This window comes from Myotis brandtii, unplaced genomic scaffold (assembly GCF_000412655.1).
Source record: "Myotis brandtii unplaced genomic scaffold, ASM41265v1 scaffold8, whole genome shotgun sequence".
NCBI classification, from domain to species: domain Eukaryota; kingdom Metazoa; phylum Chordata; class Mammalia; order Chiroptera; family Vespertilionidae; genus Myotis; species Myotis brandtii.
In genome coordinates this window covers 4,183,074-4,201,601 of record NW_005371219.1, presented here as the reverse complement: position 1 = coordinate 4,201,601, position 18,528 = coordinate 4,183,074, and the positions used below count along the sequence as shown (strand labels likewise).

The window sequence follows — 18,528 nt, the reverse complement described above, 5'->3', positions numbered from 1 at the left end:
AAAAAATATATTTTTATTGATTTCAGAGAAGAAGGGAGAGGGAGAGAGAGATAGAAACATCAATGATGAAAGAGAATCATTGATTGGCTGCCTCCTGCATGCCCCCTACTGGGGATCGAGCCCGCAACCTGGGCATGTGCCCTTGACCAGAATTGAACCCGGGACCCTTCAGTCCACAGGCCGATGCTCTATCCACTGAGCAAAACTGGCTACGGTAAGATAAATTAAAAAAAAAAAAGGTTTGGAAATTTATGGGCCACAGCCTAAATTTGGCCAATGGCCTCTTTCTGTACCACCTTTCAGATAAAAATAGTTTTTAAAATGTTTTTTCCACCTGGCCAGCGTGATCGACCTATGAACCAGGAGGTCATGATTTGATTCCTAGTCAGGGCACATGCCCAGGTTTCGGACTCGATCCCCACTGGGGGGCATGCAGGAGGCACCCAATCAATTATTCTCTTTCATCACTGATGTTTCTCTCTCTCCCTCTCCCTTCCTTTCTGAATCAATAAAAACATACTAAATAATAAAAAAAAAAAAACAAAGCAAGGATTTCAAGTGGTTTCCTGGGCTCTTGATTAGTCAACTGACACTGCCCAGTTATTTATTTGGGGAGTCAATACCAAACTTTAAGTGACTGAAAAAAATCAGCCTCTATAAAATAGTATGCATGGAATAACTACAGGTAACACATTCAAAGGTGAGAAAACACTAATTCACTACAATTTTAAGTGGAATCTGCTAAGACATGTTACAATGAATGGTGGTTAAAAAAAAAAAAAATCTAACTCCAAATTCACATATACCTTTATAGATATCTCTCTCAAGCTGTAGTCAAGGATAACTTTAACACTAACTCCTTTAGCAACTTAAAAATAATAATACCCATTTTTAGATAACAGACAGCCCCATTCTACAATAGCTATGCAGTTATCTACATTTAATTCAATAGGTAACCAAATTTTCTTTAACACAGATTTCAAATATTTGCCATCAAAAGTTAAAACTTATAAAATGTTAGAAAATAAACTTCCAGGGTCAATGTCATTTTTCATTAGTTGAAACTATAACTCAAATCAAAATTGCCAAACAACTTCTAATATTTTTTAAAGGGGTAATAATCGGGAGTTTTAGACACTTATATGCATTTCTTAATCTTAAAAAATCGAAGGGTTGGACAAATTTCTATTATTTCTAAAATGGTCCATAATAAATCCATTGAAGATTCACCATTAACCACGTTCATGTGATTATTACTTTTGATGTTGTTTTAAAAAAACGATAGATTTTTATCATTTTAATTAAAATATTTTTTCATAGGAAAAATACCAACACAAATGAACTTACTTTAGTAATTCAAGGATGGCAAGCACAATATCATTAACATAACAAAATCCTGATGCTTCTGATTTCTTAGCATGATGTAATCCTCCAGCCCAATTAACAGCCATATCAGTTTGTTGTCGGTTTAACTTCACAGCTCCAGCTAAGAAACAAGACAGGATAAAAATTTTAAATGTTTAAAATTTAAAATTAGAAAAACTATACAAAAACCCTATAAGAAAGAGTATGCCATGGGTAAGCCAAGAGTATCCTATATAATAAAAGGGTAATATGCAAATTGACCCTAACAGCAGAACGACTGGGAATGACTGGTCACTATGACACACACTGACCACCAGGGGGCAGACGCTCAATGAGCTCCCACAGGGGTAGCTCTGCTCAGCCACAAGCCAGGCTGATGGCTGCCAGCACAGTGGTGGTGGCGGGAGCCTCTCCCACCTCCTCAGTAGCGCTAAGGATATCCAACTGCAGCTTAGGCCTGCTCCCCGCTGGCAAGTGGACATCCCCCGAGGGCTCCCGGGCTGCCAGAGGGATGTCTGACTGCCAGCTTAGGCCCGATCCCCTGGAGAGAGGGCCTAAGCCAGCAGGTGGTCACCCCCTGAGGTGTCCCAGACTGCGAGAGGGCACAGGCCGGGCTGAGGGACCCCCCCCCTGCCGCCAAGTGCACAAATTTTTGTGCACCAGGCCTCTAGTAAAATCATAAAAGGCAAGAGTCATTGTTCAGTGTTCTAGGTTAGCAATTTCTCCTTAGGAAAATAAATTTTTTTCCTACAGCTTTGATCTGATTAAATAAGAGCATATATGGAAAGTGGTGGTAACAGTGGTAGTTAGAGTAACACAATGGTAGCTTGAAGAGAGGAAGGAAAAAGAAGTCTGCAAGTGAAAATGAAATGGCAGTAAGAAAATAAAAAATAAAATAAAAAGCTGGAGTCATTATGATCATAAAACATGGAAGGTTTTTGATTTAAACAAATAACCTAAAAGACACAGACCATGTTTAAATCAACTTTAAGTCTGACTAAATGAGGACACTTACCAACTGAGCCACCAGTTGAGAGCTGACAAAACTCAAAGAGTCCATCAAACACTGGACAATCTTCTCCAACATTAACTGTGAAAGATGGATCTCATTAATTTCAACCCATTCTGTGAATTACTAAAAGCCCTTTCTTACATAAACCATTTCCTACAAATATTTTATTTGATGCAACCATAAAACATACACATATCATAGTAGTGATGTAAAGTATGTAATTTAAACATATAATTTATCATTTTATCCAATACTAGTGACCCCGTGCATGGATTTGTGTACAGTAAAAGGAAATTAATTAGAAGGTGACTGGTGGGATGGGACTGGGTGAGATGGGCTGGACACGCCCTGGAGCCAAACTCCCGCAGTTGGACTCCTGGACTGAGAGAGGGTGCAGGCTGGGCTGAGGGACCCCCCGCCCCCACTGAGTGCATGAATTTCATGCACCAGGCCTCTAGTAAATAACTAAAATAGTATTTTATATCAGGAAAAATCCCATATAAAAAACCCCTAATATGCAAATTGACCGAACCGGTGCTATGATGCGCACTGACCACCAGGGGGCAGACGGTCAATGCAGGCGCTGCCCCCCTGGTGGTCAGTGTGCTCCCACAGGAGGAGCGCCGCTCAGCCAGAAGCCGGGCTCACGGCTGGTGAGCGCAGCGGTGGTGGCGGGAGGCTCTCCTGCCTCTGCTGCAGGAGGGCAGTAAGGAGCAAGGGGTCCCGGACTGTGAGAGGGCACAGTCCAGGCTGAGGGACAAACCCCCCCTCCCGTGCATGATTTTCGTGCACCGGGACTCTAGTATAATTATAAGCTTCTAAAAATACTCAATTTTAACTAATCAATACTAATATAAACTTTTAACAAGAAACGTACATCTCTGCATCTGCTTACTATACTCAGACATGTTATCTGGTCTTATTGAACGTAGAAATTTGATGTATTCATCACTGTGGTATTTTGTCATTTCTTCAGCAGTGGCTTTATGGGGCCTCTGTGAAGTAAAATAAATGTTAGAATTGTGGAATTACAACTGGTTATATCAGAGTTATCAAACACAAAGTACACAATTTCACCTAACAGTCATCTCAAAAGAATTATATCTTCCAGAACAAATTAAATTCCAAAGCAAATCTAAATTTGTACATGCAGGTTTTAGGAAAATAATCCATTCCAAAGCTAATTCATACTACTTTAAAAGCATTAGACAGGTCTAACACAAACTAAGACTTAATCACTACTTTTATTTTAATGGAAATGGGTCAACCCTTAGAAATCAAATCCATGCTCATAAACACCCCTTTCCTATTTCCATCATAAACCTGCTCTGTATCCACTGATTTTATCAATGAAGTCCGAGAAAGAGACTCAGTCTCCATTTTAAGTCTTTGTTGACAATCTCTCTTCCTTTTCCTAACCAAATCATCCTTATTCGGAAGAACTATTTCATTTATGACATACTTCTTCCACAAGGCCTTCTGATTGAAAGTCTCATCCAACTTCTCCTTTTCTCTAAATGTCTATATCCAAAGAAAATAACTCACACATATTCCCTAATATTGTTAACTGCTTCCCCAAATAGATAAGAACTGCTATGTCTTGTATCTGTTTATATACACTCCCATCTTTATCTATAAAAACATTTAAGGCAGTTGTTGTAGCTTATGTTATTTTGTACTCTGCTTGTCCACCAACAGTGTTCATATACCAATAAATATTTGTAGGATTAATTTCCTCTGTAATTACAAATTTATTTTGTAACAGTCTCAAATCAACTCTTCACCAGCATAGACAGATCAACAATTATTTAGCAAAAATATGTAGTATGCTGAATGGAGTTGTTCTCCATAAATGCAAAAACCTGGAGTAGGGAAAACTGTTTTTAAAAATGTTGATGGGCCCTATCTGGTTTGGCTTAGTAGATAGAGCATCAGCCAGCAGACGAAAGGGTCCCAGGTTTGATTCTGGTCAAGGACACATGCCCAGGTTGCAGGCTGGATCCCCAGTAGGGGGGCGTGGCATGCAGGAGGCAGCCTATCATTGATTCTCTCTCATCATTGATGTATCTATCTCTCTCCTCCCTTCCTCTCTCTGAAATAAAAAATACATTTTTTAAAAAATGTTGATGGAAGAGAGAAAAAAGAGACTGTAGGTCCCACACTCTAAATAAAACAAAATGAAAAGTTTCCATTTTCTTCTAGACCTTTTCATCTGCTAAATGTCCTCCACCAAGGAGAATAATAGTAGTTAAAAAAAAAAAAATCAGTGCTGAGTATTTACCAAAAGGTATACTCACATATATTTCCATTTTTCTATATAAGCCATAATTTAGCAGCAAGTTATGGGTCATGCGGATTCTATGAGGTTTCATAGGATGGCCTTGTCCATAGTAATAGTTTCCAATATCACCTAAGAACAGAAGAGACAAAATGATCAATACAAACAACAGTATGTTCACCATTAAGAAGGTATTTACCTCCTAAACAAGATTTACTTAAATTCCTAAATAATATTAGATGTTGCAACTTTCAAACTCTGAGAAAACCAGGATACTATTATGCACACTTTTAATATGCTGACAACTCCATTAATACAATATTTATAGATTAAAGCAAGCAAATTTTTCTGATTTACAGTTTAATAAAATTTCTCATTTAGTATTAGCCCAAATGAAATGCACTTTACTCACTTACAAACATAATTTCTGTTCCTTAAAGTGATACCTGCTTTTAGTATTTGTTTTTAAATTCAAATGCGTAAGGTAAATTCTCTGGTATGATTTGCATTTCCAGCAAATATACATTATTTCTTGGATGATTTACTGGTATTTCTGAAATTCCTTATAGTTAGTATCAGGGCGACTAAAATGTTTTATACCCATATCAGTCCGTAAGGGAAATTTTGGTAACTGAAATGTGGATCAAATGAAAGTTTGGCTCTGATGATATACTCGTGACATATTTCAAGGTAATAAGGGTATTTTGTCTTATTCTTCACCATTGAAATTACAATTCCTACCCTATCTTTTTATAACATCTTAAAACTTATACATAGATTTATTTTAAAATAAACAACTAAACCACATATTCATCTACAAAATTTCAATGCAATCAATACTTTCAGGTAAAGCTCTAGTGTTTCTGTAATAAAGTTTTAAGGAAGCCTCATATATATACTATTTTTCTAATGTAACGGGAATTTTTAATTTTTACTTCTTAGAGAGAGAGAGAGAGAAAGACAAATTGATTTGTTCTTCAGTTATTTGTGCATTCATCGGTTGATTCTTTTATGTGCCCTTACCAGGGACTGAACTCACAATCTTGGTGTACTGGACCAATATTCCAACCAACTGAGCTACCCTGCCAGAGCTGAAATGGACATTTTTTATAATAGCTTTTATGAAAAATTACTTTTAGTAGTAATTCTAGTTTTAAATAAAGCAACTCCAAAATTTTGTTAGGAGAGCCAAGCTGATTTTAATGGCTTCAAGTCATTCATTTCAACATGGGTTTACATAATAAAAACTAAGAATAAATAATGTCATTTACTCACCTTTAGGATCAAAAAAATCTTTCAAAATCCCGCCTAAACACACACCTTTTTGTTTGTTTAGTGGAAACTGAGAACTCAAAAAAACTTATTTCTCTCATAACTTTGGTAATAGTCCATTGATTTTGCTGCTATCACACCTCTAATTTACTTAACCCTTCGGTTTCTAAATAAGCTCTCTTCTGAAAACAATTCATATATACACCGTCATACGGAAAGCCACCTTTCTCAATGCAGGTGCTAACAACAAAACTAAGACAATATAGACAACTAGCAAAGCAGGGCAATGTGGATGTGAAATGCCTTTGCATTTATCACAATCTACCTTCCAAGGAAAGCTCTTGTCCTACAAGGTGGCAATATATATAGTACCTTGAAATCAGCCTGATCTCAATGAATCTTAGATATGAAAAGCCCAACAGAGTTACAAAGCATCATATTTACAAGTTAATGCAAGGAAGGTATTTCTAAGTTACCATCGCCACCAATGATGATCACAAGAGAAGAATAAAACTCTAGTCTCCACATAACTTCCACCTACCTCTGTGAAGAATTACTAATGTGAAATGTGTATCTTAAGATCAAATACTCTTGATTATGGACATACTGAAAATCCAATGAAAAGCTACCAATAATCTAATAATGGTAAAGACCCCAATAATCTGTATAGAAGGTATAGTAAGTACTGTTGCAATTTCTCAGCAAGCATGTTTTTTTTTATAAAATAATGGTGACAGCAGTAATTAGCATTTAATTAATGGAATAATTTATTTTTCAATCCTCACTGAGGACAAGCTTATTGATTTTAGAGAGTGTGGAAGGGGGAGAGTGAGAAACATTTGGTTGCCTTCCCCCTAGTGCCCTGACTGGGGATCAAGCCCACAACCCGTTGGTGCATGGGATAAGGTTCCAACCAACCAAGCCACACCGGCCAGGGCAGTAATTAGCATTTATTGAGTGCTTACTAGGAGGCAGTATTCTACACACTTCACACGTACTATCTGTTAATATTCTCGACTCTATGATGTAGTAATTATTATTACCGTTCCTATTTTATAACAATGAAGAAGGGTGAGATGTAGACAAATCAGGTAATATTGCCAAGTCACAAAGCTAGCAAGCGGGAGGCGACCGGGCTGATCAGGGGAAGGCGTCGCCCCCATCACCCGGCTGCTGTTGCCACTCGCAGCCACCGGGGCTCACGGCTGCTGGGGTTCACAGCTGCCTGAGCCCCGGGCGTCCCAGCTGCTGTGGCTTTGTCTGGATGGACAGACTTCCGGAAGACTTCGCCTTAATTAGCATATTACCCTTTTATTAGTAAAGATGGCTTTTCATACAGCTTATTTAAATGGTCAGTAATGTAATTAGGGCATTTTATTTACTTATTGTATTTAATATGTTTTTTAAATTAATCCTTACCCAAGGATATTTTTCCCATTAATTTTTAGACAGAGTGGGGGTTGGGGGGAGAAGAGACAGAGAAACATCTACTGGTTGCCTCCTACATGAGTGCACTGACCATGGCCCGGATCAACAGAGCCTGTAACCAAGGCACGTGCCCTTGACTGGAATAGAACCCAGGACCCTTCAGTCCATGGGCCAATGCTTCATCCACTGAGCAAATGTCATCCTGATTTTCATCAAAATAATCAAAAACACTTTACCAGCTCAGCTGGTGTGGCTCAGTGGTTGGTGTTGACCTATGAACCAGGAGGTCATGGTTCAATTCCGGATGAGGGCACATGCCTGGGTTGTGGGTCAATCCTCAGTATAGGGGGTGTGTGCAAGAGGCAGCCAATCAATGATTCTCTCTCATCATTAATGTTTCTATCACTCTCTCCCATCCTTTCTGAAATCAATAATATATTAAAACATACATATATACACACACACACAAACCCACCCCTCTACCAATGAAGTAAATTATCCAGAAAAATTAGCTCAAGGTGGCTTCTTGAATCAACAAACTTTGTTACTGTGCCATAAAGAATTAGTTATCTGAAAAATTTTAGAAATCGCTCTCTTCCAGAAGTTATCAGTATGAAAGTGGCTATTAAGGTCTATAGTCTCTTATCCAAGTCGTTGGGACTACATGTATTTCAGATTTTTTTCAGGTTTTATAAATGTAATGTTACATCTGCCATTATTTATGTGATGTCCTGGAATCTGGACAGCATTCTATAATCACACTTTAATATTTCTGCAAAAATTCTGTAAATATTCACAATAAATGGAGTAAAGATCATGAATATTAATTCAGGTTAAGCTTTTGATTCCAAATGAGTCCCCCCCTCCCATTTTCAGATCATTTTGGATTTCAGGAGTGTAAAATATACCTTTACCCCTAAAGAAAAGCTGACTAAAAAAGTGATTCAAGAAAAAGATTTTTAAAAAAGCTACTGTATTATTTTTGCTTTCCACAAACTACTTAGTCCACTAACACCTTTAACACACTGGTCACTATTCCTCCTTGAATCACTGAGTCCTGACTTTTACTGAGAGTACCACTTTCTTGGATTCCACCCCTACCCATAGCCAGTCACCCACCAACATTCAAATATCAGGGTTTCACCCGTTCGTTCATTCATTCACTTAACAAATCAAGAGCCTACCATGTGCCAGGCATTATTCTGGGTGCCTGGGTAAATCAGTGAACAGGAGTGCTGCCCTAAATCGTCTTCTCTCAGGAATGAATCACTTAATTGCTCAATCTAGAAACTTTTAAGTTATTCTTTATTCTGTACCACCACTACCCAGTTCCTACACCATTACCAATCCATCAACAAGTTTTATTGGTTTTACTCACCCAAACCTTCCTTTAATGTATGTGTCCGTGTCTGTCAGCTGCAACCATTATATTTTACTAGAGGCCCGATGCACAAAATTCGTGCAAGATAGGCCTTCGTGCCCCAGCTGCCTCAGAGCCCCGGCTGCTGGGGACCTCGTGGCCCTGGCTGCCTCTTGGCCCTGCCCCCCCCCCGCCCCCCCGAGTCTGCACCCACCTTGGCCGGGTGCTGCTGTCCGAGTCCACTGCCACACATCCCCAGTTCCCCGGAGTGCCACCCCCCTCTGCGGGGCGATGGCCGGGCCCTCCAACCGATCGCATTGCACCCGCCTTGGCTGGCTTGGCGCCAGTGCATGTCATAGTGAGGTCATCTGAAAGGTCGTTCTGCTGTTTGGTCGTTTTACATATTACGCTTTTATTATTATAGATGTAGACCAACATGTATTTAATTCTTGCTTTCAGTCTTACATTCTACCACTCTTTACCATCCTTTCTCCACTTCAAGAGTTCTCTCTCTTAAAAACCTTCAATGGCTTCCTAAATCGCTTACAACAAAGTCTTGTGTGGTGTGGCCCTTTACTATCTAGCCTGGCTCCCCATGGTTCCCCTATGTCTTCCTCTTGGCCTCTTTTTGGTTAAGTGCACCAGGTTGTTCTTTCTACCAGGCCAGGGCAGTTTGCAATGTCTTATGTAGAAAAAAACTCTTTTACGGCTAGCCCATTCTCTTTCTTCAGGCCTTACCTTGTCTGATTACCCTATAAAGGTGTCCTCTCTAACCATCTAACATACACTCTTTTATTTCCTTCTTAAGACTCAAATAATCTTTTGTCTACCTGGTACATAGTAGAGACTTTAAGCCCACTTGGTATTTATGAACCCAAAACTGATTTCATAAACAAGTATAAGCCAACTGCTATTAAAATAGAGAAATAAGACTTATTAACCAGTATAAACATCCTTATACCTACTTTTAAATCTGGTCTCATCCATGTTTCAATACTATTATGATTGCTACCTCCCTCCTCCCCAATTCCAGCTGTTTCCTTTAAGGATTTGTTAATAGAAGCATTTAAAGTTTTGTTAAAGGGAAAGAAATAACTACTAAAAAATTTTTTTTCTGGTAGCAAAGGAAATCTTTTTGTAGCAGTGAAAATAGGCCCACTCTTGTGTCAACAAGGGGGGAAAATCTTTAGGCACCAGCTGTTAACCTCTCCTGCTACAATAAGCTAGTCAATGTGGAAAAGGATAAGGGGTGGACTGAGGTGAACAGGGATATCAATCTACTTTCATCGTAAAACAGACAAAATGCCGCTCATCCTACCTGTCTGTAACTTGTGGTAGGAAGAATTAGAATGTTAGTACTGATCTCTATATAAAAACATAAGGAATTAAACATTTATTCATCAATAATTTAAAACTCCTTTACTTTTAAGAAATTTAGATGGTGGAGGTATAGGCATAAGCAAAACAGACTCTGATATCATGAAGCTTTTACTAGTATCCATGAAGGAAGACAAGTTAGGCGGTACTAGGGACAGGGAGAAAACCAATATTGGGGTTAAGCCTCTCTGGTAAGGTGAAATTTGAAGGAAGTGAATAGTAAATATCAGGGGGAAGAGGACCCAAACATAGGAACATCTCAGTCTTATTTTAAGTGTTATGTTCTACTATCATTAAATAATGATGTGTAATTAAGACCACTGGTATGTATGAACTTCTGTAATTCACCCAGCACATTCTGATTTACTCCCAGAGAAATGATTACCTATTTTATGGATAATAAAGATTTATAGTAGAGCTAAGAAACCAAGCAGTTGTATTAAAGGATATCTAGCAAAATACTTTGGCACTATCGTTATAAATAAAAGTCTAAGAAAACCTGTCAATAGTTGGCTGCCAAGTGGAATTCTTATACAGTAACCTGCTACAGTAAACTAGGAGTATATCAGTAGGCATGATCTTGGTTAACTTTTATATTCTATCTCTGTATAGTATTGAGTGCTTTTCTCTGAATCACTTCTCTCCAAACATTTTAATACACCCTATCAGATGAGGAAAAAAACAGAGCACAGACCAATTATATAAATTATGTACCCAGTTGACTCTTGAACAACGGGAGGGTAGGTGGGTTAGGAACACGGAACCCCTCCCTTTTGCAGTGGCGAATCCTCCTATAACTTCTGACGCCCCCTAAACTTAGCTATAGTACTCCCTTGGTATCTGCAGGAGACTGGTTACAAGATCCCCTCATCTGCCCCCCTGCCCAATGAACACCAAAATCCCCAGAAACTCAAGTCCTCATATAAAATGACATAGAGCCTGGCTGGTGTGGCTCAGTGGTTGAGCATCAACCCATGAACCAGGTCACAGTTCAATTCCTGGTCAGGCCACATGCCAGAGTAGCAGGCTCGAGACCCAGTAGGGAGCATGCAAGAGGCAGCAGATCAATGATTCTCCCGTCATTGCTGTTTCTATTCCTCTCTGAAATCAATAAAAACCATAAAATAATAAAATAAGATGACATTGAACAATGCATATAGGCAGTTCTCTGTACCCGTGGATTTCCAACCATGGACTGAAAATACCATTTTTGATCAGTGGTTGGTTGAATCCACAGATATGGAGTACTGACTGTATTTATTGCCCTGTCGGTTAATCAGTTTCTATGTCTCTCTCTCACATCAATGTTTCTCTCCCTCGCCCCCCTCCTTTCTACTCTCTCTGAAAATCAATGGAAAAAAATATCCTTGGGTGAGGATTAAAAAAGAAAAAAGTCTGTATAAGTGGATCTGTACAGTTCAAAGGTCAATTGTATACACATCCCTATTATATTGTATACATAGTAAAACAGGCATTTAATGTAATTGGTATCAAGTTTAAGTCAAAACAAAGAATAGTTAACACTTCTAGATTAAGGATTAAAAACATACTGTAATCATGGTCTAAACACAGCTTGGTTTGCTAATTACATTTAAGTACAGAAATCACATCATTTTAAAGCCAGAAGGAAACTCAGTGACTGAATCTGTATCTTTTTACAGGTTATTGATAATCTTGGAGTATATACAACAAGATGGCCAAGTTTTAGAAATATGTTTTTGGAAACTTTGGAGCTATGAGAAATAAGAACTTCTCTTAACTTTTCCCAACGGTTAAAGGATAGCTCATTCATCAATGCCTTGAAGTTTACTTGGAACCAGCATTCCAATGATCTAAGGGTATAGTACTTAAGACACACTATAAAGTATACAGAGAAAAAAAAATACATGTCTCTAGAAGTCCCCTTCACTTGCGAGACAAACATTGTCTGTGTCACCAAGAGTGTGCCTAATGGTCCCAGTAAGCCTACAGGTAGGATTCCTGTGGTTATAGAACTTGCTACCGCCCTCTTTTTTAAAAAACCTTTCTTCCATTTTCTGTACCAACAAATTAAAACCAGTTAATTCAGGCTAGCAGATTATTCAGGCCCTATTACTATTGATACTACCCATTCCCAATCAATTCCATGTTGCATATATCTTGTAGTCACAGAATTCTGTGGCACAGAAGCTGCATTACTTGCATCCTCTTTCTTTACATTTACAAAAAAGAAAAAAAGGAAAAAAAAACACACCACTATTGGTACCTTTATATGAAAGCTTTTGGAATTGTGCAAAGCTTAGCATACTATCACAAGCTCATAATTAGCATGGTACCAATCCAATTTAATAATCTCTGCAAAATATTGTATTAGCCTTTCTCCCACAAAAACCCAAAGAATATTCCAAGTGTAAGTGACTACAAATTCCACTGTAAAAATGAACCAAGAGAGAATCATATGACCAGAAACAGCTAAGCTAACCAGAAATTTCCAAACATTCAATTATACAGCTGTTGGCCACCAGGTAAAGCAGTTGAATAGTTCTGCAATAAAGTACTGATTAAGTCAGAACCATGAGATTTAAATTATTTCCACTCTTCCATTCCACCTATCAAGCCTCCATCCCACCCTTGGGACCAGTGCTTGCTCCCATTTCCTCAACAGAGGCTCAACATAAATGGGTCTAGGAACCTACAGCTGTTCATAGAACCGCTACTTAAGTGTACCTCCTGGTTCTGCAGTTCAAGCCTGGTGACAAGAATCACTGTCAACAGCAACTAACAGCGGCAGAAAGAGCCCTAGCACCAGTTCCCCCATACCTTTAAACCATTCTCCTTTACCCTAAGCTCTGACAAGAACAAATCTCTAAATCTTAGGAACAATACCGTTTTAAAAATTAACTTACACACATGGTTATTTACTTTTCAATATGATCAGGGAATGCAAGGCCAGGGTTTTGCCAGTGACCCCAAATATGCATGAATTCTTAAAGAACGAATTTTAAGAAACTTTAATAGTTGATGTTAAAATGAAAATGTAATCCCATCTCCACTCCTCCACGATGGTGTAATTTCAAACTAACTTGTATTACAGTATTCTCAAAAAATGTTTTTAAAACACGGCTGTACTCTTTAGTATTAGTTACGTTAAATATCAGATTATTTAGATTTCTTCTGCAAGATTTTAGATTTTTTCCACAAATGACACAGGTGGTTATTTTATATAAACAGGCATTAAAAGATTCATCCTTGCCCACTGAAAAGATACAGTGTGCCCATCTTCACATTAAAGTCAGATTTATTCTGACCTAGTCCTCTAAGGTCTTTCCACCTCTATAAAACGTTGTGACTTATAATCCACCAAATGTAGGAAACAGCTTCCAAAGTGTGTATTGCTTCAGACAAATCAGATAGGACTTTCAGGTCCTTTGTTAAGTTGTAGAATTCCTACTCTGGAGAGGAACTTACTACACACCATTTACCATGGTAGGTCTTTGTGAAATCTGTTAAACAGGTTACTACTCCACCACTTAGTGTAATTTAGGCTGGCTCAGAAAACAGGGCTCGGAGACTGAACAGTACAGCTCAAACTGCAAATGAGATGAGACCCTGCAATGAAAACCTGACGGTTGTAATGCACGTACAGTGAGCTCGAGCTCCCCGATCCCTTGGTACTTCCGCACCTGCCCAAGTTTCCCTACACCAGGACTCCCACCTCCGGGACACAGTCTCACAAGCAAGATGCCAGCGCTCCCCGGGAGCTCCGGAGCCGGGCGCTATTTCCTGATGGAACAAAGAGCAACAAAGGAGTGGGTGGCAGCCATCCCCTCCGAGGGGCAAGCCGGGACCCATCGAGTCGGATCCGCGAGGCGAACAGGAACAGCTCCACCTTTCCCTCCCACCGCCCCATTTCCCGCGAAGGCTAACCCGACTCACACTCGAAAACCCTCGTTTTTATGGAGGAAGCGAGACGTCTCCATTTGAATACAGAGAAAGTGGTGCTCAAAGAACCGGCAAACAAAAGAGAGGGGATGGAGCCCACGCGAAAGACCGGTGCGCCCACAGCACTAGGTTGATACATCTCCATCACTTTTGAGATGATAGGCTTAAATATTTGCCCATAAGATTCATCATCTATACCATCTCTCATTGGAAAATTGACAGCATAGTATTTGCCTTTTCCTTCACCAATACCCCTCAAGTCTCCTGTTCCAGGAAAGTATTCCCCGTATTTATGGAATGATACAGTCATTACACGATCTGTTGTATAAAAAGCTTCTTCAACACCATCACCGTGATGGATATCAATATCAATATATAAGACTCTCTGGTGATACTTTAGTAATTCAAGGATGGCAAGCACAATATCATTAACATAACAAAATCCTGATGCTTCTGATTTCTTAGCATGATGTAATCCTCCAGCCCAATTAACAGCCATATCAGTTTGTTGTCGGTTTAACTTCACAGCTCCAGCAACTGAGCCACCAGTTGAGAGCTGACAAAACTCAAAGAGTCCATCAAACACTGGACAATCTTCTCCAACATTAAATCTCTGCATCTGCTTACTATACTCAGACATGTTATCTGGTCTTATTGAATGTAGAAATTTGATGTACTCATCACTGTGGTATTTTGTCATTTCTTCAGCAGTGACTTTATGGGGCCTATATATTTCCATTTTTCTATATAAGCCATAATTTAGCAGCAAGTTATGGGTCATGCGGATTCTATGAGGTTTCATAGGATGGCCTCGTCCATAGTAATAGTTTCCAATATCACCATCGCAGTAGTAGCAGACTTTCTTTTTGCCGCCTCCCTGACTGTACGCCATGGGCTCCCCGGCCACCGCCGCCTCCGGGCTCCTCCTCCTGCTGCTGCTGCCGCCGCCCGGCTCCAAGGGGAGAGAAAAGGGCTGTGGCTTAAGTGGGGGCAGCTGTCTCACGGGGGAGGATGGGCCTGAGGGAGGAGAGGGTGCCGGAAGGGCCGAGAGCGCGGAGCGGGGGAGGCCGCGGCGCCAACTCGCGACACTGGGGAGGGGGAGGGGGCGAACCACCTCCGGAGGCGAAGGGGAGATGGGAGGCGTCCACTGTGGCTTCCACGGGGAAGGAAGGGGCACGACTAGAGAAAAAGGCCCCTTCAGTCTTCAAGCACGAGGCCTTCTAATAAATAACAACTTGAAGAAGGACGGGGCAAATACAGTCTTCGAATTGAAAAAAAGAGCAGGCTTTCGCTTTTCAAGTAGATGAAAAGGAGCATGGAGCGGGTGGCTGTCCTCCCCTCCAGAATCGAACCTGGGACCCTTCAGTCCACAGGCCGACACTCTATTCACTGAGCCAAACTGGTTAGGGCACATGCTGAGAGTTTTTATCAAAAATGTGTGTTGGACCACGTGCCGCCCGCAGGCCGGGGTGGGACGGCTTTGGCACGGCTTCCGGCACCCACCCCCCCGCCAGTCTACAGCCCGGGGCCCTTCTATGGTAGGTCGCCTCGATTTCCTCATTTATTCATTTCTTTTTTTTTTCTTCTTCTTTCTTTCTCTTCTCACCAGTGCGTGCTCCGAGGTCCTGAGGTCCCGGGTAAGTGACATCACAGACGGTGAGGAGGAGAGCGCGCCGCCTGGATTTGAATGAGCGCCTGTGGACGCCTTTCTGCGCGAGGCATGGCCCGAGCGTTTGCTTTTATGATGTGTTTCCCTGATCCCTAGTTATAGTAGAACGCCTGTTAGCTCTTTTGAGACTTCCAACAGCTCTGAGACGTTTGATTTCTATCCCTTCTTTATAAACTGGGATGAAGGAACTTGGTCCTCGCAACTGTTGATGGTCCGGGGTTTGAATTCAGTCTTTCTCCCAAACCCACACACCCTGCAGTAATACACTGCGCCGCTGCCGCGACGCGGGAGACCAGAGCAGAGAGCTAAGAGAACGATGTGCAAAGCTCCCAGAAGGTGTGAATACCTGTGTTCAAGTCACCGTTCATCAAGCACCTGCGTTAGGCCAACCACCTTGTAGGTGGGGGGTGGGCCGCTGACAGTCTTAAGTGTAGCACACTTATTCCAACTATATCATTCACAGTTTTCTCCAAATACATATTATACTATTCCCCCCCACCCACCACCACCACCAATTACAAAGAAAAAAAAAGCCTTGTTGAAGCAGGAACCATTTGGAGTCACTAAAAATATTTATTTTGCTATTTGACTTCAAAATCCCTAAGGTGGTCACACTTAAAAGAGCAATTTCCCCCCAAGAAATTTAGGAAAAGTAAATCCAGGATAATCCTTTACCCACCTCCCTCCAAGTCTGTATTTTTAAAAAAATATATTTTATTGATTTTTTACAGAGAGGAAGGGAGAGGGATAGAGAGTTAGAAACATCGATGAGAGAGAAACATCCATTAGCTGCCTCCTGCACACCCCCTACTGGGGATTGAGCCTGCAACCCGGGCATATGGCCTTGACTGGAATCGAACCTGTGACCCTTCAGTCCACAGGCCGATGCTCTATCCACTGAGCCAAACCGGTCAGGGCCAAGTCTGTATATAAACAAGCACCTCAGGTAACTGATGCAGTTGGTATAGAAGCCACAGTGTGAGAGACATTGGCTTAGAGGTAAGAGTTATTACATGGTATTGACTTTTTAAAATTTATTTTTACCAATATAGAACATTTTTTAAAAATCAAACTTATTTCACAGCAGACCCTGTCCCAACCTTCTACACAATTAATTTCTACTCTGCAGATACTTCTTATCTTTTAGCTCTCCTGAGATTTATCTTCATATTTCTTAGTAACATCCTTATACTATTATTTCTTTGTGTGTGTGTGTGTGTAATTTTTTTCATCTGGGAGTAATTGATTTTTTACAGTTTGGTCTATTGTTTTACTACTTCCTATAAGAAATCAACTATATATTTATACTCTAATACCCTCTCATAAACATATTATTTTTTATCTTCCATCCCTCAATATATAGATATCACCTTACTTAGATAAATCACAATTCATTATATTATGACTGTACCAATTATTCATAATTGATAAATTAGCAATAATAATACATTTTGCTTCCTTTCCTATGCTTTCTTTTTTTCTCTATCCGGTCCAAAATCAACTTGGTATATTCTGAGAATAGAATTAAGTTAATTTAGTAGAAACTGATGTTCTTCTCAGGGTCAACATAGTGAATTCTGAAAATGATACTTCCAGCCTCCCCTCAAGTCTGTTTCCTGTGCCCCTATGTGGTGGCTGTACCCCTTTAGCTCAACACTTGCCCAGTTACAGTTGCCTACAACTTCTCATTAGAATAGAGTTTCAGGAGAGGAGGGACCAGGTCTGTCCTGCACATGATTGTATCTAGTGCCTATGACAGGACAAGTCACTTAAACTTTTTAAAATCTGATTTGCCTTATCTGTAAAATGGGGCCATATTACTTAGACAAGAAGTTCTCATATGAATATTGAGTAACTCAAGAAATTTGGAATAGTTTTTAAGCAGTAAAGAACTATATGAATATATTATGATTAATCTGTTATAGTAATAACAATTATTAGTATTATTGTTTTCATAAACAGCACTTAGCCTTGAACTTGTGAGAACAACTTGGACACATTTTGATTGGTTGAGGAACTTGTTATTTTGTTTATTATTTAATACTTTTAAACAACAGAAACAAATTATTTTACCCTTCAAAACTTGCTTTGGGCCGATGCGCATGGCTCAGTGGTTGAGCATTGACCTATGAACCAGGAGGTTATGGTTTGATTCCCAGTCAGGGCACATGCCTGGGTTGCAGGCTCAATCCCCAGTGTGGGGTGTGCAGGAGGCAGCCGATCAATGATTCTCTCTCATCATTGATGTTTCTGTCTCTCTCTCCCTCTCCCTCTCCCTCTCTGAAGTCAATAAAAGTATATTTAAAAAACTAAAATAAAATCACAATGCTTTGCCTGAAGCCGGTCCATCCTTGCTGCTTGACACAGTCGCTGCAGGGAAGAAACATCTGCACAGCATATGTTTCAAGGGACCTGGCGTATATGGCATACTGTTCTTAATATGTTTGCTCCCCTTCTTGGCGCTATGTGTTTTAACCAAGGTCACCTCTCCGAGAAAGGTTGTTTCCCCAGGTAGGGATTTTTCCCTGAAGTTAGGGAGGGAATAAAACCCCTTAACTAAGTGCCAGGCGGGTAGTTAATCAGTTTAACTACGAACAATCACACTTAAGCTACATAATCTTTACTCCCTGGAATGGAGATAAGAAACGCCCTAACCTTTGGAATAGAAATTGATAGGATTAAAATCAACTGGTATAAATACAGATGTAACAAGACAATCAAACACAGAACCGAATGAGTCGTTGGTGTGGCCTGCACAGTTCTCCAATTGCTGGGCTGCGGGCCTCTGTCTGAGCGGCGATGGCGGCGGCAGCAGGTGGTCAGGGCTCCTGGCCGGGGCTGCAGCC

General features: G+C 40.2%; 1 protein-coding gene across 4 annotated transcripts in view; it reads right to left on the bottom strand.

Moving 5' to 3' along the window:
* The window catches only part of HDAC2 (histone deacetylase 2), a 31,451-nt gene extending 16,339 nt beyond the window's left edge, over positions 1-15,112 (bottom strand). The window contains exons 1-5 of one of the 4 annotated variants that reach the window (XM_014531365.1): positions 14,854-15,098; positions 4,675-4,787; positions 3,255-3,372; positions 2,381-2,455; positions 1,348-1,486 (exon numbers count right to left, since the gene is read on the bottom strand). In XM_014531365.1, coding sequence (XP_014386851.1) covers positions 1,348-1,486; positions 2,381-2,455; positions 3,255-3,372; positions 4,675-4,787; positions 14,854-14,905 — 497 coding nt within the window. In that variant the 5' untranslated portion in view covers positions 14,906-15,098. Of the gene's footprint in view, positions 1-1,347; positions 1,487-2,380; positions 2,456-3,254; positions 3,373-4,674; positions 4,788-14,136 lie in introns of all 4 variants that reach the window. The other 3 variants (XM_014531367.1, XM_014531368.1, XM_014531366.1) reach the window with 3 other exon arrangements.
* Between the last annotated feature and the right edge of the window lie 3,416 nt (positions 15,113-18,528).